This window comes from Pseudophryne corroboree, chromosome 1 (assembly GCF_028390025.1).
Source record: "Pseudophryne corroboree isolate aPseCor3 chromosome 1, aPseCor3.hap2, whole genome shotgun sequence".
NCBI lineage: Eukaryota > Metazoa > Chordata > Amphibia > Anura > Myobatrachidae > Pseudophryne > Pseudophryne corroboree.
Genome location: NC_086444.1, coordinates 689,165,373 through 689,191,757, shown reverse-complemented (window position 1 = coordinate 689,191,757; position 26,385 = coordinate 689,165,373). Strand labels below are relative to the sequence as shown.

The window sequence follows — 26,385 nt, the reverse complement described above, 5'->3', positions numbered from 1 at the left end:
ACCAATAACGGGATTTAACAAAAGATTCAGAATGAGATAACATTTTATTTGTGATTGCTGAAGAAATCAGTTGGCCCACCATATGAAGGCCACCATTTTCCAAATGGAGAAAATATTGTCCGCTTCACCAATTTTGGAAGGTTGAGTTTAGCAAAAAAGGTAAATAAATAGAATAGGATGGGTGCACTTTAAATTAGTGTCGTAACATTTTATTTTTTTAGCATTATTGCTTACTCACAGCAGTATTTATAAATACACACTCCAAACCAACCAGCATACCAAAATTATACCTGTTCCTCAAAGCAGTTTAGATTTACTATGAAGTTTTTTCTCCCATCAGAACTGTGACCACTGTGTTATATCACTCTGTAATGTAGTATTGTACATGTGCTACACACAGGGGTGTAGCAAGGGTGGCTCTGGTGGAGCGCAAGCTCCAGGCGCCAGCAAAATTAGAGGGCACGCTACCGTCTCCCCCTTATCCTGCTGTGCTGTGGACCGCTGTACAGGCAGCCACAGAGCAGGAGGAGGAGGGGCAGAGGGTGCGCACAGTGGCTTGGCCTCTGAGACAGGGCAGGCCAGAGGCGACAGCAGGAGATACTGAAAGCCGGCACATGCTGGAGCTTTACCACCCTCTTTATATTGCTCGCTGTGTGCTTGTAGCTGTGCAGCAGGGTTACTTCTGTCCTGCAGCACCACTCACTACCTCCGCTGCTGCAGCACCCCTCTTTGTCTAGCACAGCTGCTGCTGCAGCACCTCTCTGTCTAGCCCAGCTGCTGCATAATCTCTCTCTGCCCCAGCTTTTTGCAACATCTCTCTTTCCTGAAAGCTACAACACATGTCTCTATTTCAGATGCTGCAGCACCTATCTCTGCACCAGATGCTGCAGCACCTTTCTCTGCCCCGGCTGCTGTGGCACCTCTCTCTGCCCCAGCTGTTGCTGCAGCACCTCATTCTGCCTCTCAGGCAGCTGCAGCACCTCTCTCTGCCCCTCAAGCTGCTGCTGAGCAGTTCTCTTTGCCCCTCAGGCAATTCATTTTCATTGAGGCATAGTGGGATTTTCAGGTGTGGGATGGCGGTTCTAGGGAATTATGTCATTAAGGCATTGGGGGAATATCAAGTGGGGGCTGGGGGTTAGATTTGGTGCATTATTTTCTTTTTTTTATATATTTTATTAGGGAGGTGAGATACAGTACAGAAAGTAATAGTAGCAGTGTACAATAGGAATCCTGTGGATTCGCCGAGATACAAAAAATACCCCAGTAGGAGAAAAAAAAAAAAACATAGGTAGATTCTCGTAAACATATACAATTATACACAATTAGTCAGTCTCATCAATTTTTGATATTATAAGAAACAGTATAAGAACATGAAGAAGATGGAGGAAAGAGAGAGGAGAAAGGGAGGTCAGGAACAAAGACTAAGAGAAGAAGGTGCAAAGAAGAATAATAGTAAAACGTAGTATTGAAAAATGGAGGGATAACTTGACTGGTCCTGTCCCCCGGGAAATAAACTGAAAAAAAACATTGTATCGTGACGTAAACCGTTTACTGAATGTGGTAGAACAGAGGTCAATTAATGAAAAGGTGGAGAGGTCTTGAAAAAGGATGTCCATGGCTCCCAGACCCTAAGAAAAGTCCCAGAAGAGCTCTTTAAGATACTGGTAATATGTTCCATAGTATAGACATTACATATTTTCCCTACAATTTCTCAGAGGGTGGGAACCTCTGTGGATTTCCAAGCCAATGTTATGGCACACCTAGCCGCAAGAACCATATGGGTAAATAGTTTGGTCTGACATCGAGAAGCCTCAGGCAACGACACGGCGAGAAGAAAATGTTTGGGGCACAGGGGTACATGAACACCCAGGATTGAATAAATTAGGGACCCTACTTCCCTTCAAAGGGGGAGTAGTTTTGGGCACTCCCTCCAAATCGGCAGGAATGTTCCATCCATTCCAGAGACGGCCCTGGTATGCCTAGGGGCACAAGCAGCTTCTGCTGAATAAAATTATATGCGACATGCCTACTGTATATTCTGTGTGTAGCATTTCGTATGCAGATACAGCCACAGTCGCACACAGTATATAGACAAGCCGCATATCATTTTAATCAGCAGAAGCTGCTTGTGCATCCTAGCCACATAGCAATGCAAATAAGATGCATTATTATCAAAAAAATAGGCACCCAACGTTAGCAGAGCTGCCAGTTGACTCACACCAGGAACTATATGTGTCATTATGTGTTTAAGGGCACTAATAATGTGCGGCATATGTGTAAGGGACATTATGTGTGTCATTATGTGTATAAGGGTATTAATGTGTGGTGTAATGTGAATAAAGAGCAATATGGTGTGGTGTAATGTGAATAAGGAGCAATTCAGTATGATAGTATGTGAATGAGGGGCACTACTGTGAGGAGTAACGTATATAAAGTAAAGTGGTACTAATATATGATGTAATGTGAATAAGGGACACTATCGCATGATAAATTGTGAATAAAGTTGCACTACTGTGAGGCATAATTTGAATTAAGGGTGTTTTTGTGTGGCCATGCCCCTTGCCAGCAAAAACAAATACCTTTTTGGGCTGTGCGCCGAATGTGCACACTGTTCTTATTTAAATTACAGGGGGTAGGAAAAAAAATGACTGCTATGGGTTGGGGGTGATGGTGCTGGGAAAGGGGTGCAGGGTCAGAGGCGGAACTAGTGGTGGTGCTAGGGGGCACCAGCCAAAATCTTGCCTGGGGCATCATATTGGTTAGGGCCAGCTCTGGTTCCATCTAATGTCTTACATCTCCAACATAAAGGAGAGAACTCCGGGTACATTTTAGCAAGCTGAGTGGGGACATAATACCATCTATAAAAAAGCTTATACGCGTTTTCCTTTGCTCGAACACAAATGAAGCTAGACACTAGGCTCGAGTAAATATCAGACCATTCATCAGAATCTAACGTTTCCCCCAAGTCCAGTTCCCATGCCCTTTCATGGGGGTCTTTGTCTGACTGTGAGGGGAGCAACAGTGATCTATAGATAGTGGAAAAAAGTCCTTTAGTCGAGTCCCTATGCAATGCAAGATCTTCTAAAGTGGTCAGGGATCTATGATTAAGTTGTGTAAGAAGTGTGGAGTGGAAGTGTCGGATCTGCAAGTATTGGAAGAAGAATTTTTGAGAGATGGCAAATTTAGATTGTAGATCCGAGAAGGATGGGAACAGAGAATCTGTTGTTAGGTCATTTAGCAGTCGTGTGCCTCCCTCTCGCCAATGTGAGTGGGCATTTGGGTGACGGCCTGGTTGAAACAATGGGTTATCAAACAACGGAATCAGAGGGCTAGGGTGTGGAGCTGAGTGATATTTACGATTAGCTGAGTCCCAGATGTCTAAAGAATGGGAAACTACCGGGTGGGATTTAGCCGAGCGAGGGCGCGCTAAACAAGGAAGCCATAATAAAGAGGAGATATAATGCAAGTTAAGGGAGTCAGTTTCTATTGAGACCCACACCCTCTCAGTTTTGGGAGCATTCCATTGAATACATTGTGCTAATTTGGCAGCCATATAGTAAGCTTTAAAGTCCGGAACCCCTAGGCAGCCCTCCGAGGAATGTTTTTATAATGTTACACGTTTCACTCTAGGTTTCTTCTTGGACCAAATAAATTGTGATGTGGCATGTTGGAGAGTTTTGAAAATGTAAGGGGGCACCCGAACAGGAAGTGTTTGAAATAAATAGAGGAGTCTAGGCAATAAAATCATTTTGATGGCATTGATACGGCCAAACCAAGAGATATATCGGCTCCCCCAATTTTCAAGGCCTCTGTGAAGTTGGGTGAGCAGTTTGGGGTAATTGGACTGAAAAAGATAATTATAGTTTTTGATGATAGCTACTCCCAGGTATGTGAGCTGCCTTGTGTTCCAGCGCAATCTAAACTTGCTTGTCAGGCTATCTTTCTCGCGTTGTGTGATATAACTGATAAGACTGAGGTCTTAGATTTTATTAATTTTATATCCAGAGAGTACTCCAAACTCCTCTATTTCTCGAAAGAGATGGGGCAGAGAATGTGTAGGGTCGGAAATTGTGAGTAGAACGTCATCCGCGTACAGTGCAATTTTGTGCTCGACAGAGCCCACCCTCACCTCCCTTATATGCAGGTTGTCACGGATCTGCGCAGCGAGGGGTTCTATAGAGAGGGCGAATATTAAAGGGGAGAGAGGGCAACCCTGCCGCGTGCCAATGGCAATAGGGAAATACTATGACATCACTCTGTTGGCAAGTACAGCAGCTTTGGGGCTACCATATAATGCCGTTATTCCTTGAAAAAAACGGCCTGCGATACCCGTGTGTTGAAGCATATGAAACATAAAAGGCCGTTGAATCCAATCGAACGCCTTTTCAGTGTCTAGACCCAGGACCATAGCCGGCATTTTCCGCCTATGTATTTCATGAATCAAATCAACCGTCCTACGTGTGTTGTCAAGGGCTTGACGGCCTGGTACGAAACCGACCTGGCCAGGGTTAATTAATTCAGAGAGAAGGGGGCCCAGCCTGTTTGCCAATAGTTTCGCGTAGATCTTGATATCTACATTCAAAAGCGATATAGGTCTATAATTAGTGACTAGTTCTGGGTCCCGATCGGGTTTCAGAATAACAACTATACTTGCCAAGGAAGTCATAACATCAAAGGATGCACCATTTAATATGTCATTTAAAAAAGGTTTAAGGAAGGGGGTGAGCACTTTTTTTTATAATACTGGGGGGAAAAACCATCTGGGCCTGGGGTCGCAGAAGTTTTAAGTCCCTTACTGCCACCGAGAATTTCTATGTCCGTAAAATCAGCATTTAAGTCTAACAGTTGTTGGTCAGAAATACGAGGGAGTAAAACGTCAGAGAAAAAAGAGGAGAGAGATGGGGCATCCCAGGGCTCTTGATGGATTGAGGGAGTAGGGAGATTATAAAGTTGTTTGTAATAAATTTGAAATTCCCGGACTATTGTCTCGGGATCATATGTGGTGGTCCCTGTGTGCTGAGACCTGATTTTGTTAATCAGGTTCGAGACCTTTTGTTGTCGAAGTTTATTTGCCAGAACGGAATCGGCTTTGTCAGCTTTATCGTAATATTTTTGCTGTAGCCGTCGTAAAATGAATGCCGACCTGTGTGATAAAACAGTGTTGAGTTTGCCTCTTAAAGTGTTTATCTGGGAGAGTAAGGTAAGAGTAGGGCGTAGTTTATGTTCAGCTAATAGCAAAGATATTTCAGTTTCTAAAGAGGAGATTTCGCTCGGAGTTTGCTTCCGACGATGAGATGCTTTACTAATGAGTTTACCTATTATCGTGACTTTATGAGCCTCCCAAATAACGCCGTTAGCAATCTCATCAGACATGTTGATCTCAAAATATTCTGATATAGCAGATCTAATGTCCTGGAGAGCAGAAGGGTCTAAGAGTAAACTATCATCTAAACGCCAGGACCCAGATCTGCCATTGGAGTTATAGAGGTCGAACAGAATGACAGTTCCCGCATGGTCCGTCCATTAGATGGGTTTTATACCCGCATAGGAGATCGTAGACGCTAGGGAGCGGGAGACTAAGATCATATCAATTCTTGCATAAATTTGGTAGGGTCCGGAGTAGTGGGTATAATCTCTAGCCATAGAATTTTTAAGGCGCCAGGAATCTTAACAGCATACGCCTATTCATGCCATCTGCCAGGACTTGAGCCATCCGCAGCACCTCAGGTGAGTGTTTGATTTGAGTGGGAGCCTTTTTGTCAAGGGTTGGATCTAGGACAGCATTAAAGTCCCCACCGATAAGTACATGACCCTGAGAGAACTGTTCAATTCGTCTAAACGTCCCTGGCCTGTGTTCGGTGTATATTGATTGATTAGGGTAATTGTCTCTGCTCCAATAATGCCCAGTAACATAAGGTATCTACCTTCCGGGTCTATCACAGACTTAGAGAGAGTAAAGGGGACCTTGTTGGAGATCAAAATTGCCACGCCTCTTTTTTTTACAAGGGGCAGAAGCAAAATAGGAGTAGGGAAAACACTTACCTCGCAATTGAGAATGTTCGCCGGTCATGGGTGTCTTCTGAAGCATCACAATGTCAGCTTTCTCTCGTCTACAAGTATCTAAGACAAGTGTACGCCGCCTGGGAGAGTTGAGACCATTAACGTTTAGTGAGAAGACCTTCAGACGCATGGGGTAGGCAAGATAAGAAACGCCTTAGAATTCCGCTGAAAATTCCTAGAAAAATTAGAACAGGACCAGTCGAGTCGGGGTGAGAGAGAAAGGGGAAAGGAAGAGGGAAAGAAAGAAGAAGTAGAAGAAAAGAGAGGAGAAGATGGAAAGAGAAGAAAAGGAAAGGGCCTTAGTAGGCCAAATCCCCTCAAAAAATAGACCCCAACTAAGGGACTATACATATCTGTAGAGAATAACACACTAGAATAAAAAAGGGGAAAAATAAGTGTGAACAAGAACTAGAACAATGACCTCCTCTGAGGGAGGTGTGTAAATCTGGGGCGGTGGGAGACCATGGGCCCCTAGACCATACAATAGGCCCCCCATAAGGGGAGGTGCAGTGGTTGTGGATCCACAATATACAAACAGAAATATAAAATAGCAAATAACATATAAAACAAAAACAGAATTATCTAAGTGGTTAGATAAAATACGTAAATTGAGCCTATAAACAGTAGAGACTAAATGATGAGCATCATGCAGGCCACTGGACGAAATAAAGAACTAACCATCGAAAAAAAATACTAACATATAAAATCAATACCATACAGCAGTAATGAGGTTGTGATTAAGGGATTAAATCACTACTATAGGGCGGGTAGTATCAAGAATCCCATTCTACTCTCGTTTCGGGACGGAGTATATGACCAAACGTGAGAGAGTCCCAGGTCATTGAGGGGCAGAGTCATTTTTTGGGCCATGCCAAACTTGCTGCCATGTCGCTTGAGGAGCCCGGTTATGCTGAGGCTTGGGAGAACCTGGTGGGATAGCACCAGTGTTAGGTTCCGGAAGAAATATCCAAATCCTCAAGTAATTTTTGGCCTTGTTCCAGCATTTTGGCTGTGTGGACAGTGTTGTCTGCCAGGACCTGTAGTTGGAAAGGAAAGTTCCATCGATATTTTATATTGTTGTGTCGCAGAATTCTTGTGATAGGTTGAAGATCTCTCCTTTATGGTAGAAGGTGCTAGATCTTGAAAGAGCTGGACTTGCGTATCCCTAAATGTAATAGATGGTGTATCTCTAGTCGCAATGACAAGCTTCTCCTTTGTCCGATAATAGTGTAATCGGGTGACAATATCCCTGGGTTGTTGGCCAGGAGGTGGTCTGGCTCTAAGTGCCCGATGTGCCCTATCAAGGAGGAGTTCGTCATCCTGAAGACCAGGGAGAATATGCCTAAAAAGATCCTTGAGAAATGCAGGTACAGACGAAGCCGAAATAGTCTTGGGGACCCCCCAGACCCTACGGTTGTTCCTGCGTGATCTGTTCTCCAAATCCTCTTGTTTCTCCTTAAGGTCAGCAATTTCGGATCTCAGGAGGGAGAGCTCTCTCTCAACTGTACCTTGGTATTGACATATTTCGTCCATTTTGGACTCCAGAGCGTCCGTTCTCGGACCAAGAGAAGTTAAATTAGATTTAAAATCGTCCACCGCCCGTTTGAGCTCCTGTTGGAATGTCGGCTTTATCCCGTTTACCAGAGTAGTGAGAACAGAATGTATAGGTGAATCTATGTCCAGCTCTGGCGGGGAATCGGGGGGAGATGATCCCGCACAATATGTATTCTGCGGCGAAGCTTTGGTTTTGGGTGTAAATATAGAAGGAGTAGTCGCAGCCGAAGCTTTCCGGTTCTTGTTAGACATATGAAAAGCCGGTATCAGATAGCTTAGAAACCGTAAATACGGATCCACATAAAGAATTAAAGAGAAGGTGTAAGGACCACAATGGGATATTATCCGGCCATCACGTGGGCGAACTGGAATCGCTCTCACAGATTGAAAAAATAAGATTTTACTTACCGATAAATCTATTTCTCGTAGTCCGTAGTGGATGCTGGGGACTCCGTCAGGACCATGGGGATTAGCGGCTCCGCAGGAGACAGGGCACAAAAAGTAAGCTTTTAGGATCACATGGTGTGTACTGGCTCCTCCCCCTATGACCCTCCTCCAAGCCTCAGTTAGGTACTGTGCCCGGACGAGCGTACACAATAAGGAAGGATCTTGAATCCCGGGTAAGACTCATACCAGCCACACCAATCACACCGTACAACTTGTGATTTGAACCCAGTTAACAGTATGATAACAACGAAGGAGCCTCTGAAAAGATGGCCCACAACAATAATAATAACCCGATTTTTGTAACAATAATTATGTACAAGTAATGCAGACAATCCGCACTTGGGATGGGCGCCCAGCATCCACTACGGACTACGAGAAATAGATTTATCGGTAAGTAAAATCTTATTTTCTCTAACATCCTAGTGGATGCTGGGGACTCCGTCAGGACCATGGGGATTATACCAAAGCTCCCAAACGGGCGGGAGAGTGCGGATGACTCTGCAGCACCGAATGAGAGAACCCCAGGTCCTCTTCAGCCAGGGTATCAAATTTGTAGAATTTTACAAACGTGTTCCCCCCTGACCACGTAGCTGCTCGGCAAAGTTGCAAAGCCGAGACCCCTCGGGCAGCCGCCCAAGATGTGCCCACCTTCCTTGTGGAATGGGCATTTACAGATTTTGGCTGTGGCAGGCCTGCCACAGAATGTGCAAGCTGAATTGTACTACAAATCCAACGAGCAATAGTCTGCTTAGAAGCAGGAGCACCCAGCTTTTTGGGTGCATACAATATAAACAGCAAGTCAGACTTTCTGACTCCAGCCGTCCTGGAATTATATATATATATATATATATATATATATATTTTCAGGGCCCTGACAACGTCTAGCAACTTGGAGTCCTCCAAGTCCCTAGTAGCCGCAGGCACCACAATAGGTTGTTTCAGGTGAAACGCTGACACCACCTTAGGAAGAAACTGGGGACGAGTCCGCAGTTCTGCCCTGTCCGAATGGAAAATCAAATATGGGCTTTTGTAAGACAAAGCCGCCAATTCTGACAATCGCCTGGCCGAGGCCAGGGCCAACAGCATGGTCACTTTCCAAGTGAGATATTTCAAATCCACAGATTTGAGCGGTTCAAACCAATATGATTTGAGGAATCCCAACACTACGTTGAGATCCCACGGTGCCACTGGAGGCACAAAGGGGCTGTATATGCAATACTCCCTTGACAAATGTCTGGACTTCAGGAACTGAAGCCAATTCTTTCTGGAAGAAAATCTACAGGGCCGAAACTTGAACCTTAATGGACCCCAATTTGAGGCTCATAGACACTCCTGTTTGCAGGAAGTGCAGAAATCGACCTAGTTGAAATTTCTTCGTGGGGCCTTCCTGGCCTCACCCACGCAACATATTTTCACCACATGTGGTGATAACGTTGTGCTGTCACCTCCTTCCTGGCTTTGACCAGGGTAGGTATGACCTCTTCCGGAATGCCTTTTCCCTTAGGATCCGGCGTTCAACCGCCATGCCGTCAAACGCAGCCGCGGTAAGTCTTGGAACAGACATGGTACTTGCTGAAGCAAGTCCCTTCTTAGCTCCCGAGGCCATTAGTCCTCTGTGAGCATCTCTTGAAATTCCGGGTACCAAGTCCCTCTTGGCCAATCCGGAGCCACGAGTATAGTTCTTACTCCTCTACGTCTCATAATTCTCAATACCTTGGTTATGAGAAGCAGAGGAGGGAACACATACACCGACTGTTACACCCACGGTGTTACCAGGGCATCCACAGCTATCGCCTGAAGGTCTCGTGACCTGGCGCAATACCTGTCCCGTTTTTTGTTCGGGCGGGACGCCATCATGTCCACCTTTGGTCTTTCCCAACGGTTCACAATCATGCGGAAAACTTCCCGATGAAGTTCCCACTCTCCCGGGTGGAGGTCGTGCCTGCTGAGGAAGTCTGCTTCCCAGTCGTCCACTCCCGGAATGAACACTGCTGACAGTGCTATCACATGATTTTCCGCCTAGCGAAAAATCCTTGCAGTTTTGCCACTGCCCTCCTGCTTCTTGTGCCGCCCTTTCTGTTTACGTGGGCGACTGCCGTGATGTTATCCCACTGGATCAATACCGGCTGACCTTGAAGCAGAGGTCTTGCTAAGTTTAGAGCATTATAAATTTGCTCTTAGCTCCAGTATATTTATGTGGAGAGAATTCTCCAGACTTGATCACACTCCCTGGAAATTTTTTCCCTGTGTGACTGCTCCCCAGCCTCTCAGGCTAGCCTCCGTGGTCACCAGCATCCAATCCTGAATGCCGAATCTGCGGCCCTCTAGAAGATGAGCACTCTGTAATCACCACAGGAGAGACACCCTTGTCCTTGGATATAGGGTTATCCCCTGATGCATCTGAAGATGCGATCCGGACCATTTGTCCAGCAGATCCCACTGATGAGTTCTTGCGTGAAATCTGCCGAATGGAATCGCTTCGTAATAAGCCACCATTTTTACCAGGACTCTTGTGCAATGATGCACTGACACTTTTCCTGGTTTTAGGAGGATCCCGATTAGCTCGGATAACTCCCTGGCTTTCTCCTCTGGGAGAAACACCTTTTTCTGGACTGTGTCCAGAATCATCCCTAGGACCAGCAGACGTGTCGTTGGAACAACTGCGGTTTTGGAATATTTAGAATCCACCCGTGTTGTCGTAGAACTACTTGAGATAGTGCTACTCCGACCTCCAACTGTTCTCTGGACCTTGTTCTTATCAGGAGGTCGTCCATTTTCTTTGAAGACGAATCCTCATTTCGGTCATTACCTTGGTAAAGACCCGGGGTGCCGTGGACAATCCAACGGCATCGTCTGAAACTGATAGTGACAGTTCTGTACCACGAACCTGAGGTACCCTCGGTGAGAAAAGCAAATTTTGGGACATGGAGGTAAGCATCCCTGATGTCCCGGGACACCATATAGTCCCCTTCTTCCCGGTTCGCTATCACTGCTCTGAGTGACTCCATCTGGATTTGAACTTTTTTAAGTGTTCAAATATTTCAGATTTAGAATAGGTCTCACCTAGCCTTCTGGCTTCAGTACCACCATATAATGTGGAATAATACCGCTTTCCTTGTTGTAGGAGGGGTAATTTTATTATCACCTGCTGGGAATACAGCTTGTGAATTGTTTTCAATACTGCCTCCCTGTCGGAGGGAGACATTGGTACAGCAGACTACAGGAAACTGCGAGGGGGAAACGTCTCGACATTCCAATCTGTACCCCTTGGATACTACTTGTAGGATCCAGGGGTCCTGTACGGTCCCAGCGTCATGCTGAGAACTTGGTAGAAGCGTTGGAGGGCTTCTGTTCCTGGGAATGGGCTGCCTGCTGCAGTCTTCTTCCCTTTCCTCTATCCCTGGACAGATATGACTCTTATAGGGACGAAAGGACTGAGGCTGAAAAGATGGTGTCTTTTTCTGCAGAGATGTGACTTAGGGTAAAAAACGGTGGATTTTCCAGCAGTTGCCGTGGCCACCAGGTCCCATGGACCGACCCCAAATAACTCCTCCCCTTTATACGGCAATACATCTTTGTGCCGTTTGGAATCTGCATCACCTGACCACTGTCGTGTCCATAAACATCTTCTTGCAGATATGGACATCGCATTTACTCTTGATGCCAGAGTGCAAATATCCCTCTGCGCATCTCGCATATATAGAAATGCATCCTTTAAATGCTCTATAGTCAATAAAATACTGTCCCTGTCAAGGGTATCAATATTTTTAGTCAGGGAATCCGACCAAGCCACCTCAGCTCTGCACATCCAGGCTGAGGCGATCGCTGGTCGCAGTATAACACCAGCATGTGTGTGTATACTTTTTAGGATATTTTCCAGCCTCCTATCAGCTGGCTCCTTAAGTACGGCCCTATCTGTAGATGGTACCGCCACTTGTTCTGATAAGCATGTGAGCGCCTTATCCACCCTAAGGGGTGTTTCCCAACGCGCCCTAACTTCTGGCGGGAAAGGGTATACCGCCAATAATTTTCTATCGGGGGAAACCCACGCATCATCACACACTTCATTTAATTTATCTGATTCAGGAAAAACTACAGGTAGTTTTTTCACATCCCACATAATACCCTTTTTTGTGGTACTTGTAGTATCAGAAATATGTAACACCTCCTTCATTGCCCTTAACGTGTGGCCCTAAAGGAAAATACGTTTGTTTCTTCACCGTCGACACTGAAATCAGTGTCCGTGTCTGGGTCTGTGTCGACCGACTGAGGTAAATGGGCGTTTTACAGCCCCTGACGGTGTTTGAGACGCCTGGACAGGTACTAATTTGTTCGCCGGCCGTCTCATGTCGTCAACCGGCTTGCAGCGTGTTGACATTATCACGTAATTCCATAAATAAGCCATCCATTCCGGTGTCGACTCCCTAGAGAGTGACATCACCATTACAGGCAATTTGCTCCGCCTCCTCACCAACATTTTCCTCATACATGTCGACACACACGTACCGACATACAGCACACACATAGGGAATGCTCTGATAGAGGACAGGACCCACTAGCCCCTTGGGGAGACAGAGGGAGAGTTTGCCAGCACACACCAAAACGCTATAATTATACAGGGACAACCTTTATATTAGAGATGAGCGCCTGAAATTTTTCGGGTTTTGTGTTTTGGTTTTGGGTTCGGTTCCGCGGCCGTGTTTTGGGTTCGAACGCGTTTTGGCAAAACCTCACCGAATTTTTTTTGTCGGATTCGGGTGTGTTTTGGATTCGGTTGTTTTTTTCAAAAAACACTAAAAAACAGCTTAAATCATAGAATTTGGGGGTCATTTTGATCCCAAAGTATTATTAACCTCAAAAACCATAATTTACACTCATTTTCAGTCTATTCTGAATACCTCACACCTCACAATATTATTTTTAGTCCTAAAATTTGCACCGAGGTCGCTGTGTGAGTAAGATAAGCGACCCTAGTGGCCGACACAAACACCGGGCCCATCTAGGAGTGGCACTGCAGTGTCACGCAGGATGTCCCTTCCAAAAAACCCTCCCCAAACAGCACATGACGCAAAGAAAAAAAGAGGCGCAATGAGGTAGCTGTGTGAGTAAGATTAGCGACCCTAGTGGCCGACACAAACACCGGGCCCATCTAGGAGTGGCACTGCAGTGTCACGCAGGATGGCCCTTCCAAAAAACCCTCCCCAAACAGCACATGACGCAAAGAAAAAAAGAGGCGCAATGAGGTAGCTGTGTGAGTAAGATTAGCGACCCTAGTGGCCGACACAAACACCGGGCCCATCTAGGAGTGGCACTGCAGTGTCACGCAGGATGTCCCTTCCAAAAAACCCTCCCCAAACAGCACATGACGCAAAGAAAAAAAGAGGCGCAATGAGGTAGCTGACTGTGTGAGTAAGATTAGCGACCCTAGTGGCCGACACAAACACCGGGCCCATCTAGGAGTGGCACTGCAGTGGCCCGCAGGATGTCCCTTCCAAAAAACCCTCCCCAATCAGCACATGATGCAAAGAAAAAGAAAAGAAAAAAGAGGTGCAAGATGGAATTGTCCTTGGGCGCTCCCACCCACCCTTATGTTGTATAAACAAAACAGGACATGCACACTTTAACCAACCCATCATTTCAGTGACAGGGTCTGCCACACGACTGTGACTGATATGACGGGTTGGTTTGGACCCCCCCCAAAAAAGAAGCAATTAATCTCTCCTTGCACAAACTGGCTCTACAGAGGCAAGATGTCCACCTCATCTTCACCCTCCGATATATCACCGTGTACATCCCCCTCCTCACAGATTATCAATTCGTCCCCACTGGAATCCACCATCTCAGCTCCCTGTGTACTTTGTGGAGGCAATTGCTGCTGGTCAATGTCTCCGCGGAGGAATTGATTATAATTCATTTTAATGAACATCATCTTCTCCACATTTTCTGGATGTAACCTCGTACGCCGATTGCTGACAAGGTGAGCGGCGGCACTAAACACTCTTTCGGAGTACACACTTGTGGGAGGGCAACTTAGGTAGAATAAAGCCAGTTTGTGCAAGGGCCTCCAAATTGCCTCTTTTTCCTGCCAGTATAAGTACGGACTGTGTGACGTGCCTACTTGGATGCGGTCACTCATATAATCCTCCACCATTCTATCAATGTTGAGAGAATCATATGCAGCGACAGTAGACGACATGTCCGTAATCGTTGTCAGGTCCTTCAGTCCGGACCAGATGTCAGCATCAGCAGTCGCTCCAGACTGCCCTGCATCACCGCCAGCGGGTGGGCTCGGAATTCTGAGCCTTTTCCTCGCACCCCCAGTTGCGGGAGAATGTGAAGGAGGAGATGTTGACAGGTCGCGTTCCGCTTGACTTGACAATTTTGTCACCAGCAGGTCTTTCAACCCCAGCAGACTTGTGTCTGCCGGAAAGAGAGATCCAAGGTAGGCTTTAAATCTAGGATCGAGCACGGTGGCCAAAATGTAGTGCTCTGATTTCAACAGATTGACCACCCGTGAATCCTTGTTAAGCGAATTAAGGGCTGCATCCACAAGTCCCACATGCCTAGCGGAATCGCTCCGTGTTAGCTCCTCCTTCAATGTCTCCAGCTTCTTCTGCAAAAGCCTGATGAGGGGAATGACCTGACTCAGGCTGGCAGTGTCTGAACTGACTTCACGTGTGGCAAGTTCAAAGGGCATCAGAACCTTGCACAACGTTGAAATCATTCTCCACTGCACTTGAGACAGGTGCATTCCACCTCCTATATCGTGCTCAATTGTATAGGCTTGAATGGCCTTTTGCTGCTCCTCCAACCTCTGAAGCATATAGAGGGTTGAATTCCACCTCGTTACCACTTCTTGCTTCAGATGATGGCAGGGCAGGTTCAGTAGTTTTTGGTGGTGCTCCAGTCTTCTGTACGTGGTGCCTGTACGCCGAAAGTGTCCCGCAATTTTTCTGGCCACCGACAGCATCTCTTGCACGCCCCTGTCGTTTTTTAAAAAATTCTGCACCACCAAATTCAAGGTATGTGCAAAACATGGGACGTGCTGGAATTTGCCCATATTTAATGCACACACAATATTGCTGGCGTTGTCCGATGCCACAAATCCACAGGAGAGTCCAATTGGGGTAAGCCATTCCGCGATGATCTTCCTCAGTTGCCGTAAGAGGTTTTCAGCTGTGTGCGTATTCTGGAAACCGGTGATACAAAGCGTAGCCTGCCTAGGAAAGAGTTGGCGTTTGCGAGATGCTGCTACTGGTGCCGCCGCTGCTGTTCTTGCGGCGGGAGTCCATACATCTACCCAGTGGGCTGTCACAGTCATATAGTCCTGACCCTGCCCTGCTCCACTTGTCCACATGTCCGTGGTTAAGTGGACATTGGGTACAGCTGCATTTTTTAGGACACTGGTGACTCTTTTTCTGAGGTCTGTGTACATTTTCGGTATCGCCTGCCTAGAGAAATGGAACCTAGATGGTATTTGGTACCGGGGACACAGTACCTCCAACAAGTCTCTAGTTGGCTCTGCAGTAATGATGGATACCGGAACCACGTTTCTCACCACCCAGGATGCCAAGGCCTCAGTTATCCGCTTTGCAGTAGGATGACTGCTGTGATATTTCATCTTCCTCGCAAAGGACTGTTGAACAGTCAATTGCTTACTGGAAGTAGTACAAGTGGGCTTACGACTTCCCATCTGGGATGACCATCGACTCCCAGCGGCAACAACAGCAGCGCCAGCAGCAGTAGGCGTTACACGCAAGGATGCATCGGAGGAATCCCAGGCAGGAGAGGACTCGTCAGAATTGCCAGTGACATGGCCTGCAGGACTATTGGCATTCCTGGGGAAGGAGGAAATTGACACTGAGGGAGTTGGTGGGGTGGTTTGCGTGAGCTTGGTTACAAGAGGAAGGGATTTACTGGTCAGTGGACTGCTTCCGCTGTCACCCAAAGTTTTTGAACTTGTCACTGACTTATTATGAATGCGCTGCCGGTGACGTATAAGGGAGGATGTTCCGAGGTGGTTAACGTCCTTACCCCTACTTATTACAGCTTGACAAAGGGAACACACGGCTTGACACCTGTTGTCCGCATTTCTGGTGAAATACCTCCACACCGAAGAGCTGATTTTTTTGGTATTTTCACCTGGCATGTCAACGGCCATATTCCTCCCACGGACAACAGGTGTCTCCCCGGGTGCCTGACTTAAACAAACCACCTCACCATCAGAATCCTCCTGGTCAATTTCCTCCCCAGCGCCAGCAACACCCATATCCTCCTCATCCTGGTGTACTTCAACACTGACATCTTCAATCTGACTATCAGGAACTGGACTGCGGGTGCTCCTTCCAGCACTTGCAGGGGGCGTGCAAATGGTGGAAGGCGCATGCTCTTCACGTCCAGTGTTGGGAAGGTCAGGCATCGCAACCGACACAATTGGACTCTCCTTGTGGATTTGGGATTTCGAAGAATGCACAGTTCTTTGCTGTGCTGCTTTTGCCAGCTTGAGTCTTTTCATTTTTCTAGCGAGAGGCTGAGTGCTTCCATCCTCATGTGAAGCTGAACCACTAGCCATGAACATAGGCCAGGGCCTCAGCCGTTCCTTGCCACTCCGTGTGGTAAATGGCATATTGGCAAGTTTACGCTTCTCCTCCGACAATTTTATTTTAGGTTTTGGAGTCCTTTTTTTTCTGATATTTGGTGTTTTGGATTTGACATGCTCTGTACTATGACATTGGGCATCGGCCTTGGCAGACGACGTTGCTGGCATTTCATCGTCTCGGCCATGACTAGTGGCAGCAGCTTCAGCACGAGGTGGAAGTGGATCTTGATCTTTCCCTAATTTTGGAACCTCAACATTTTTGTTCTCCATATTTTAATAGGCACAACTAAAAGGCACCTCAGGTAAACAATGGAGATGGATACTAGTATACAATTATGGACTGCCTGCCGACTGCAGACACAGAGGTAGCCACAGCCGTGAACTACCGTACTGTACTGTGTCTGCAGCTAATATAGACTGGTTGATAAAGAGAAGATGTCTATGTAACTATGTATGTATAAAGAAGACTGAAAAAAATCCACGGTTAGGTGGTATACAATTATGGACGGACTGCCTGCCGAGTGCAGACACAGAGGTAGCCACAGCCGTGAACTACCGTACTGTACTGTGTCTGCAGCTAATATAGACTGGTTGATAAAGAGAAGATGTCTATGTAACTATGTATGTATAAAGAAGAATGAAAAAAAACCACGGTTAGGTGGTATACAATTATGGACGGACTGCCTGCCGAGTGCAGACACAGAGGTAGCCACAGCCGTGAACTACCGTACTGTACTGTGTCTGCAGCTAATATAGACTGGTTGATAAAGAGAAGATGTCTATGTAACTATGTATGTATAAAGAAGAATGAAAAAAATCCACGGTTAGGTGGTATTACAATATGGACGGACTGCCTGCCGAGTGCAGAGACACAGAGGTAGCCACAGCCGTGAACTACCGTACTGTGTCTGCTGCGACTGGATGATAAATGATATAAAAAATATATATATATCACTACTGCAGCCGGACAGGTATATATTATATATTATATAATGACGGACCTGCTGGACACTGTCTGTCAGCAGAATGAGTTTTATTTTTATAGAATAAAAAAAAAAAAACACACAAGTGAAGTCACACGACGAGTGTTTAACTTTTTCAGGCAATCACAATATAAGTATACTACTAACTATACTGGTGGTCAGTGTGGTCAGGTCACTGGTCAGTCACACTGGCAGTGGCACTCCTGCAGCAAAAGTGTGCACTGTTTAATTTTAATATAATATGTACTCCTGGCTCCTGCTATAACCTATAACTGGCACTGCAGTAGTGCTCCCCAGTCTCCCCCACAATTATAAGCTGTGTGAGCTGAGCAGTCAGACAGATATATAATATATATAGATGATGCAGCACACTGGCCTGAGCCTGAGCAGTGCACACAGATATGGTATGTGACTGACTGAGTCACTGTGTGTATCGCTTTTTTCAGGCAGAGAACGGATATATTAAATAAACTGCACTGTGTGTCTGGTGGTCACTCACTATATAATATATTATGTACTCCTGGCTCCTGCTATAACCTATAACTGGCACTGCAGTAGTGCTCCCCAGTCTCCCCCACAATTATAAGCTGTGTGAGCTGAGCAGTCAGACAGATATATATAATATTATATATAGATAATAGATGATGCAGCACACTGGCCTGAGCCTGAGCAGTGCACACAGATATGGTATGTGACTGAGTCACTGTGTGCTGTGTATCGCTTTTTTCAGGCAGAGAACGGATTATAAAGTAAACTGCACTGTCCTCACTAGTAAACTCTCTCCACTCAGTCTCTACACTTCTACAGTAACAGTACTCCTCCTAGTCAGCTCCAGTAAATCTCTCTCAGTCTCTTATAATCTAAATGGAGAGGACGCCAGCCACGTCCTCTCCCTATCAATCTCAATGCACGTGTGAAAATGGCGGCGACGCGCGGCTCCTTATATAGAATCCGAGTCTCGCGATAGAATCCGAGCCTCGCGAGAATCCGACAGCGTCATGATGACGTTCGGGCGCGCTCGGGTTAACCGAGCAAGGCGGGAAGATCCGAGTCGCTCGGACCCGTGAAAAAAAACATGAAGTTCTGGCGGGTTCGGATTCAGAGAAACCGAACCCGCTCATCTCTACTTTATATAAGTGTTCCTCCCTTATAGCATTTAATATATATTCATATCGCCAAATCAGTGCCCCCCCTCTCTGTTTTAACCCTGTTTCTGTAGTGCAGTGCAGGGGAGAGCATGGGAGCCTTCCCACCAGCATTTCTGTGAGGGAAAATGGCGCTGTGTGCTGAGGAGAATAGGCCCCGCCCCCTTTTCGGCGGGCTTCTTCTCCGGAGTTTGTGATATCTGGCAGGGGTTAAATACATCCATATAGCCTCAAGGGCTATATGTGATGTATTTTTCGCCATACAGGTATTATACATTGCTGCCCAGGGCGCCCCCCCCCCGCGCCCTGCACCCTCCGTGACCGCTGTGTGAAGTGTGCTGACAACAATGGCGCACAGCTGCAGTGCTGTGCGCTACCTGATGAAGACTGAAAGTCTTCTGCCGCCTGGTTCCGGACCTCTTCAAACTTCAGCATCTGCAAGGGGGGTCGGCGGCGCGGCTCCGGGACGAACCCCAGGGCGAGACCTGTGTTCCGACTCCCTCTGGAGCTAATGGTGTCCAGTAGCCTAAGAAGCCAATCCATCCTGCACGCAGGTGAGTTCACTTCTCTCCCCTAAGTCCCTCGATGCAGTGAGCCTGTTGCCAGCAGGACTCACTGAAAATAAAGAACCTGAAAACTTTTTTCTAAGCAACTCTTTAAGAGAGCCACCTAGATTGCACCCTGCTTGGACGGGCACAAAAACCTAACTGAGGCTTGGAGGAGGGTCATAGGGGGAGGAGCCAGTACACACCATGTGATCCTAAAAGCTTACTTTTTGTGCCCTGTCTCCTGCGGAGCCGCTAATCCCCATGGTCCTGACGGAGTCCCCAGCATCCACTAGGACGTTAGAGAAAGGGTGTTAAGGACTGAGTGTGGAGTGTCCTCCTACAATACAGCAGTATGCCAAAGCAGTGAGGGTCTGTGTGACCCAGTCCAGAGGCTGCGGTGATATGAGGGGGGGTGATATGGGAGGGGGGGTAGTGTGCCTGGAGGGTTTGGGAGATGGTAATGGCTACAGGAACGGCACAGACTACACTAACGCAGGAGTGCTTCCCACTAATACAGAGCTGCATCTCAGCTGTGTGGCAATCAGAAGTGGGGGTGACTGGACCGAGAATTTTAAGACCCCAAAGCAAGTGGGATGGAGCAGTCTGTATCAAATCCCCACTTCAGTGCTCCTTAAACAGTTCCTGCAGTTCTTTGGTCGAATACAGGGGCTAAGGTGCAGGTAAAATGGCCGCCGCTAGTGGGGTTGGAACTGCTGACTGAGGGCGGTGCAGTGTGTGCTTACCCGCACTGAGTACCGGGAATCAGGCAATCCAGTCCCTCAATGACCAGTGGGCTCCGTGAACAGGCAAGCACGGCGGCTTCCGTGGACGAGCACCCGCAGTCCGGGCACAATGAGCACTGCGGCTCCGATCTCCAGCAGGTGACGGGGATGCAGCTCGGTGGGGCGAGCGCTCGCAATCCCCGGTCCTCTATCACTCGGTCTCCCAGCAGCGAGTCAGGTCAGACCCGTGGGCAGTGGAGTTTGGGTGCTGAACGGCAAGTGGCAGCGGCACTGAACGGGTCCAGGCTCAACCCACGCTAACTTCCGGTCTGGCACAGCAGAAATTAAGGTCCCGGATTTCAACCCGGCGTAGGCCGCAACCTGCATGGGCACCCAAAGTGACTGCCGGCTCCGCAGCAAACACCGGGCCGCTATGGTAGGCTACCCACAGAAGTGAGAGGTCACTAAGACCTTTAAAGGGCAGCTCAGCCAGATTAAATTAAAGCTTTCTGTAGGAGCTATGAGGCTGCACGTCCGTCCTCGTTCACAGCAGGCCACGCTCCCCCTTGGTGCATTATTTTCATTAAGAGTTTGGAGGGAAGGTTCAGGTCTATGGGGGTGTCACATTTGGGGCATTATTTTCATTGAGACATTGGGAGATTATTAGATCTGGGGGGTCAGTAATGGAGCATTATTTTCATTGAGAGTCTGGGGCATTATCTGGTCTGCGGGATGTCACATTTGGAGCACTAGTTTAATTAAGGGATTGGGGGTTTGATGTCAGGTCATGCTCAGGCATACATACTGTTTTTAATTTATTTTAATTAAACAAGTATATAGTTAAATACAGCTACTTCCATAGCGGCTCTAATGTGGTGTAAGGGACTCTACCATGGCATAATATGTATAAAGGGCTCTACCATGGTGTAACGTGTATAAGCGGCTCCCCTGTGGCATATGGTGTATAAGCGGATCTACTCTGGTGTAACATGCATAAGCATCTCTACTATGTGGCGTAACGTGTATAAGCAGCTCTACTGTGTGGCGTAACATGTATAAGGGGTATTACTGTGTGGTGCAATGTGAATAACGGAAACTACTATACGGTGTAATGTGAATGTAATATTTTGTGGCCACACCCCTTCCCCATGAAGCCAAACCCCTATATTTTAGTTGCATACCTACAGTGCGCACTGTCTATATTTTAAACATGGGGGCACCCAAAGGAACCTTTCACACTGAGCTTCACAAGGTCTAGAACTGACCCTGTCACCAATTTAGGATTTATTTATTTATTTTTCAACTCCAGTTCAGTACAGGGGAGGGGGCGCCGAATGTACCATTGCTCCGGGCACCATGGCACCTAGCTACACCTCTGGCTACACATCACATTTTTTTCTGATAAGAAAGCACATATTCTCCTAATACAAGAATACAGCATAAGGACTTTGATCTGGACTGATCATTCCCTAGTGTCAGTCTGTGATTATAAGCAAATTACTTTATGGGGAAAAAAAAGAAAATATCTCTTTTTTTAAGCAGTATTAAGCAATTCCACATAAAGTAGAACCCACTTGTGCTGGTCTACTAGAAAAATGATGATAAATATAAGGAAAGATGACATGAGTGTATATATTTGTAACAGAATGGGTTAAAAACAAAAATCAGGTACAAGTTTTGTGTTGTGTTCTATAATTAGCAAACTGGCTGAACCTTAAATTGCACAGTACAAGGAAATAGATAAAATGTGTAGAGATTAGACACACAGCCACAACATTCTCTTCCTGTGTCATATGCCAAACCAAAAGTCTCTGTTAATCAGTTATACTCCATTGGTCACAGCCGGAGGTGCAATTGCCAAGTCTGGAGACTACGGATGGATAGAACATCAGGTCAATTAATAGCAAACAGAGGACTGAATTTAATGATAGGATGAACTGAACAAACTGATATTAACATATAAAAATTGATTATTATTATTCATTCTAGTGCAGAGCTGGGCACTTATATTATGGGGACGTGACCAATCGTGTGGGGTCAGCTATTATTATTTTTTTTATATGAATATTAAAATGTTATATGTACAGAGCCAACAAAGTATACAGTGCTTTTACAGAAAACTATTATTTTTAAAATCTCATTCACAAATAAAGTGCAGTACAGTAGATTGTGCTACTATTAAAGTATGCGATTTACCTGTTGTTTCAAGAGTTCTCGGACCTGCTTTAGCACAATATTGTTTTCTTTCATCTCTGCAAGCATTTGTGGCGAAACATCTCCTCCTAAAATGATGTTAAATAATGTGTTATCCATGCATAGTTTAGCATAACATTTATATTTGTTTTAGGTAATCTATATGCACACACAAAGCTGGCTGCAATTGCTCCTCACATGATAGTTGCGTTTATGTTAATTAAAGAAGCCAAAATTGTGACATATGCAAAGCAGCAACTATCTAAGGATGCGTACCGGTCTGCTTTACGCCAGGCATATGTCATATAGGAACATAGAATGTGACAGTAGATAAGCAGTGGTTTTGTGCATGCGCAGTACCACCACCGCTACTCCGCGGATGCCGGTCCCGGCACCTGTCAGTTACTTTCTGCAGGTGCTGGGACGTGGCAGGAGGAGGACAAGGCGGCAGGGACCAGGCAGTATCCAAGTAAGAGCCACCACTGGTCTTGTGTATGAAAACAAGGTTTGCTTAAAAAATGCACACAAAAGCATAACGTATGCCCTAGTGAAAAAGAAAACAAGAAATCACCATTAAGCATCAGCAGAGAATATGCAAGCTGCAAATCACAGCTAGTTGCTAATGCTGAGGACTATGTGAATTCACGCAACTGCTGAATATAGCTTTCATAGGAGCATGTGCCAAAACGCCCTTACTAAGGGTGGAAATTCAATTAAAATTAAAAGCCGGAAATTTTAAAAACCCCTAGAGTTTAGCTATTCAGTTAGAAGAGAAAAACATGTTGGTTTTTTTTTCATGCACCTCCAAAGCAAGTCTAATTTTTCATCAAATTTTTATTTTTAGAAAAATTCACACGGACTTGCTCTGGCACCCTTGTGACACCCCCCACCCCCATGAACTAATTAAGCAATTGGAAGTCTCCAATTACATTAATTAGTCAGTAATTACTCACCTTCGCAAGCGGTATCTTCTTCCTCCAATGGTAGGAGCCGGTCTCCTGCATCAGTGGTGAGTTTGTGAGTATGTATAAGTGTCTGTGAGTGTAAGTATGTTTGAATGAGTGCGTGTGTGAGTGCGTGTGTGAGTGTGTGTGTGTTACCCCCGTGTGTGTGTAAACCACCCCCCTCCAGGGGAGGCAGCAGCAGGGAGAACTACTCCCAGCAGTCATCTCCCCTCGCAGCAGCCCACTCCCCAGTGCAAAGATGACCACCCGGAGCAGAAAACACTACCGGAAACCACCAGACTTGTAAGTTTAATTTTTTTCTATTCTCACACAGCAGGGTTTTCGAAGCTGAAAACCCTGTAACTACCTTTTTAATTGGATACCGAGGGTATCAGGAGCATGCATACCTGCAGTGATCCAAAATTGGGTGCGATGGGCGCAAGGTATTTTTGCAGTGAAAATCTTGTGCCCAGTTGTATTCTCTCCTTAGTGTTTGCAGGCATGAAGAGGTGGTTGAAGACCCTCATCACCACCAATAAGTATTCAGCCAGGCCTGTGAGCCCTCTGCCCTTTCAAATCAGGTGCCGGCTCATCAGCCAATCAGAGCTCGTGGACTGGCAGTGGTGGCTTCTGATTTGCTATCGAACCACAAGCTTTGATTGGCTCATGAACCGGTGCCTGATTTCACATAACTGCCACCGCTGGAGACTGTACAGAGGGGCAGCATAGGCGTGCACTGCACTCTCCTCCCTGCCAACATAGCAGCAGGAGCGGCAGCAGAATCACAGCAGCAGGAGCAGCAGCGGAGGCCGGTGGCGTTGAGCAGCACTACTGGGACATATGTGATTCTGGCAACGAGGGGGCATATGTGTATCTGGCACTGTGGGGGCATTTTTGTATCTGGCATTGTGGGGCCATATGTATATCTGGCACTGTAAGAGCATATGTGTATCTGGCACTATGGGGACATATAGTATGTGTATCTGGCACTGTGGGGGCATATTTGTATCTGGCACTGCTGGGGGTATGTGTGTATCTGGCACTGCTGGGGGTATGTGTGTATCGGGTACTACTGGGGGCATATGTGTATCTGGCACTACTTGTGGCATATGTGTATCTGGCACTGCTGGGGGCATACTGTATGTGTAACTGGTACTGTTGGTTCATATGTGTATCTGGCACTGCACTATTGGGGGCATATGTGTAACTGGCACTGCACTACTGGGGGTATGTATGTATCTGGCACTACTGGGGGCATTTGTGTATCTAGCACCGTGCTACTGGGAGCATATGTGTATCTGGCACTACACTATTGGGGGTATATGTGTACCTGGCACTATTGGGGACATATGTGTATCTGGCACTGCACTACTGGGGCATATGTGTATCTGGCACTGCTGAGGGCATATGTGTATCTGGCTTTGTGATGGCATATTTCTATCTGCCACTGTGGGGGCATATGTGTATCTGGCACTGTAGGGGCATATGTGTATATAGCACTGTACTACTTGGGTCATTATGTGTATCTGGCACTATTGGGGGCATTATTATTATCCTTTATTTATATGGCACCACAAAGGATCCGCAGCGCCAATTACACAGTACATAATCAAATGAGCAAACATGAAAACAGCACTTACAGTTCAAGACAACATAAGATAGGTATATAAAACCAGGGTGCCATCAAAGGGAGTATGGAGTATAAGATAGTGTAAGTAAGAAAAGGAAAGGCACATGAGGAAAGAGGACCCTGCTCTTGTGAGCTTACAATCTAAAAGGTGAAGGGCTAACAGACCGGGGTGACACAGAAGGGGAAGACTGTGAGCACAGACAAGAGGGTTAGGAGGAGAGTTGGCTGGGTTTGGTGAAGAAGTGGGTCTTGAAGCCCGTTTGAAGTTTTGTAGAGAGGTGGAGAGTCAGATGGAGAGAGGTAGGGAATTCCAGAGATACTGTAGGAAGCAGCCTGTGCAAAATCTGGGAGGAGGTAATCAGTTGGCAGGAGAGACGACGTGCATTAGCAGAGCAAAGAGGATGGGTGGGAATGTAAAGAGAGACAAGGTCATAGATGTAAGAGGGAGAAGAGTAGGTGAGGGCTTTGTAGGTGAGTGTCAGAAGCTTGAATTGGATTCTAAATGGGAAGGGTAGCCAGTGAAGGTCCTGCAAGAGAGTGGATGTGGATATAGTACGTTTGGTGAGGAAGATGAGACGGGCAGCAGTATTGAGGATAGATTGGAGTGGAGAGACGCATTTTTGAGGGAGGCCAGATAGGAGATTGCAGTAGTCCAATCTGGAGATGACCAGTGAGTGGATGAAGATCTTAGTAGCGTCCTGGGGGAGAAAGGGTCTGATCCTGGAGATGTTTTTGAGCTGGAAACGGCAGATTTGTGAGAGGTACTGAATGTGTGGTTTGAAGGTAGGGAGGAGTCAAGGATTACTCCAAGACATTGCACTTGAGGGCTAGAGGAGATATTTGTGCCATCAATGGATAATGAAATTGTGGGAGGTGAGGTTATGCGGGAGGGAGGAAAGATGATCAGCTCAGTCTTAGACATGTTAAGTTTAAAAAAGCACTGGTGCATCCAGGAGGAGATAGCAGAGAGACAGTTGGAGATACGAGTGAGTAGAGCAGGGGAGGAAAGGTAGATTTGAGTATCGTCAGCGTAGAGATGATATTTTAAGTCAAAAGAGCTAATGAGCTCACCTGAGGATGTGTAGAGAGAGAATAGAGAGGCCCAAAAACAGAACCTTGGGGGACACCTACTGGTAGAGGAAGTGGGGGGGAGGTGGAGTCATGAGAGTAGACAGAGAAGGAACAGTCAGAAAGGTAGGAGGACAGCCAGGAGAGAGCAGTATCACACAAACCAAGGGAGTAAAGGATTTGCAGGAGGAGAGGGTGGTCTACAGTGTCAAAAGCAGCAGAGAGGTCAAGGAGAATAAGCAGAGAGTAGTATCCCCTGGATTTAGCAGCAAGGAGGTCATTGCAGACTTTCATGAGGACAGTTTCAGTGGAGTGCAGAGGACGGAAACCAGACTGGAAAGAGTCAAGCAGTGAGTGGGAAGAAAGAAAGATCGGGAGGCGATTGCATACAATATACTCAAGGAGTTTGGAGGCAAAAGGGAGGAGAGAGATGGGTCGGTAGTTGGAGAGATTGGTTGGATCAAGGGTAGGTTTTTTTTAAGAATAGGGGAG

The 26,385-nt window shown here is 46.5% G+C and overlaps 1 protein-coding gene across 1 annotated transcript in view; it reads right to left on the bottom strand.

Moving 5' to 3' along the window:
• COMP (cartilage oligomeric matrix protein) overlaps nucleotides 1–22,336 on the bottom strand; it is a 284,919-nt gene extending 262,583 nt beyond the window's left edge. The window contains exon 1 of the mRNA XM_063914764.1: nucleotides 22,255–22,336. Within this exon, the coding sequence (XP_063770834.1) occupies nucleotides 22,255–22,320 (66 nt within the window). The 5' untranslated portion in view covers nucleotides 22,321–22,336. The remainder of the gene's footprint in view (nucleotides 1–22,254) is intronic.
• Nucleotides 22,337–26,385: the final 4,049 nt, after the last annotated feature.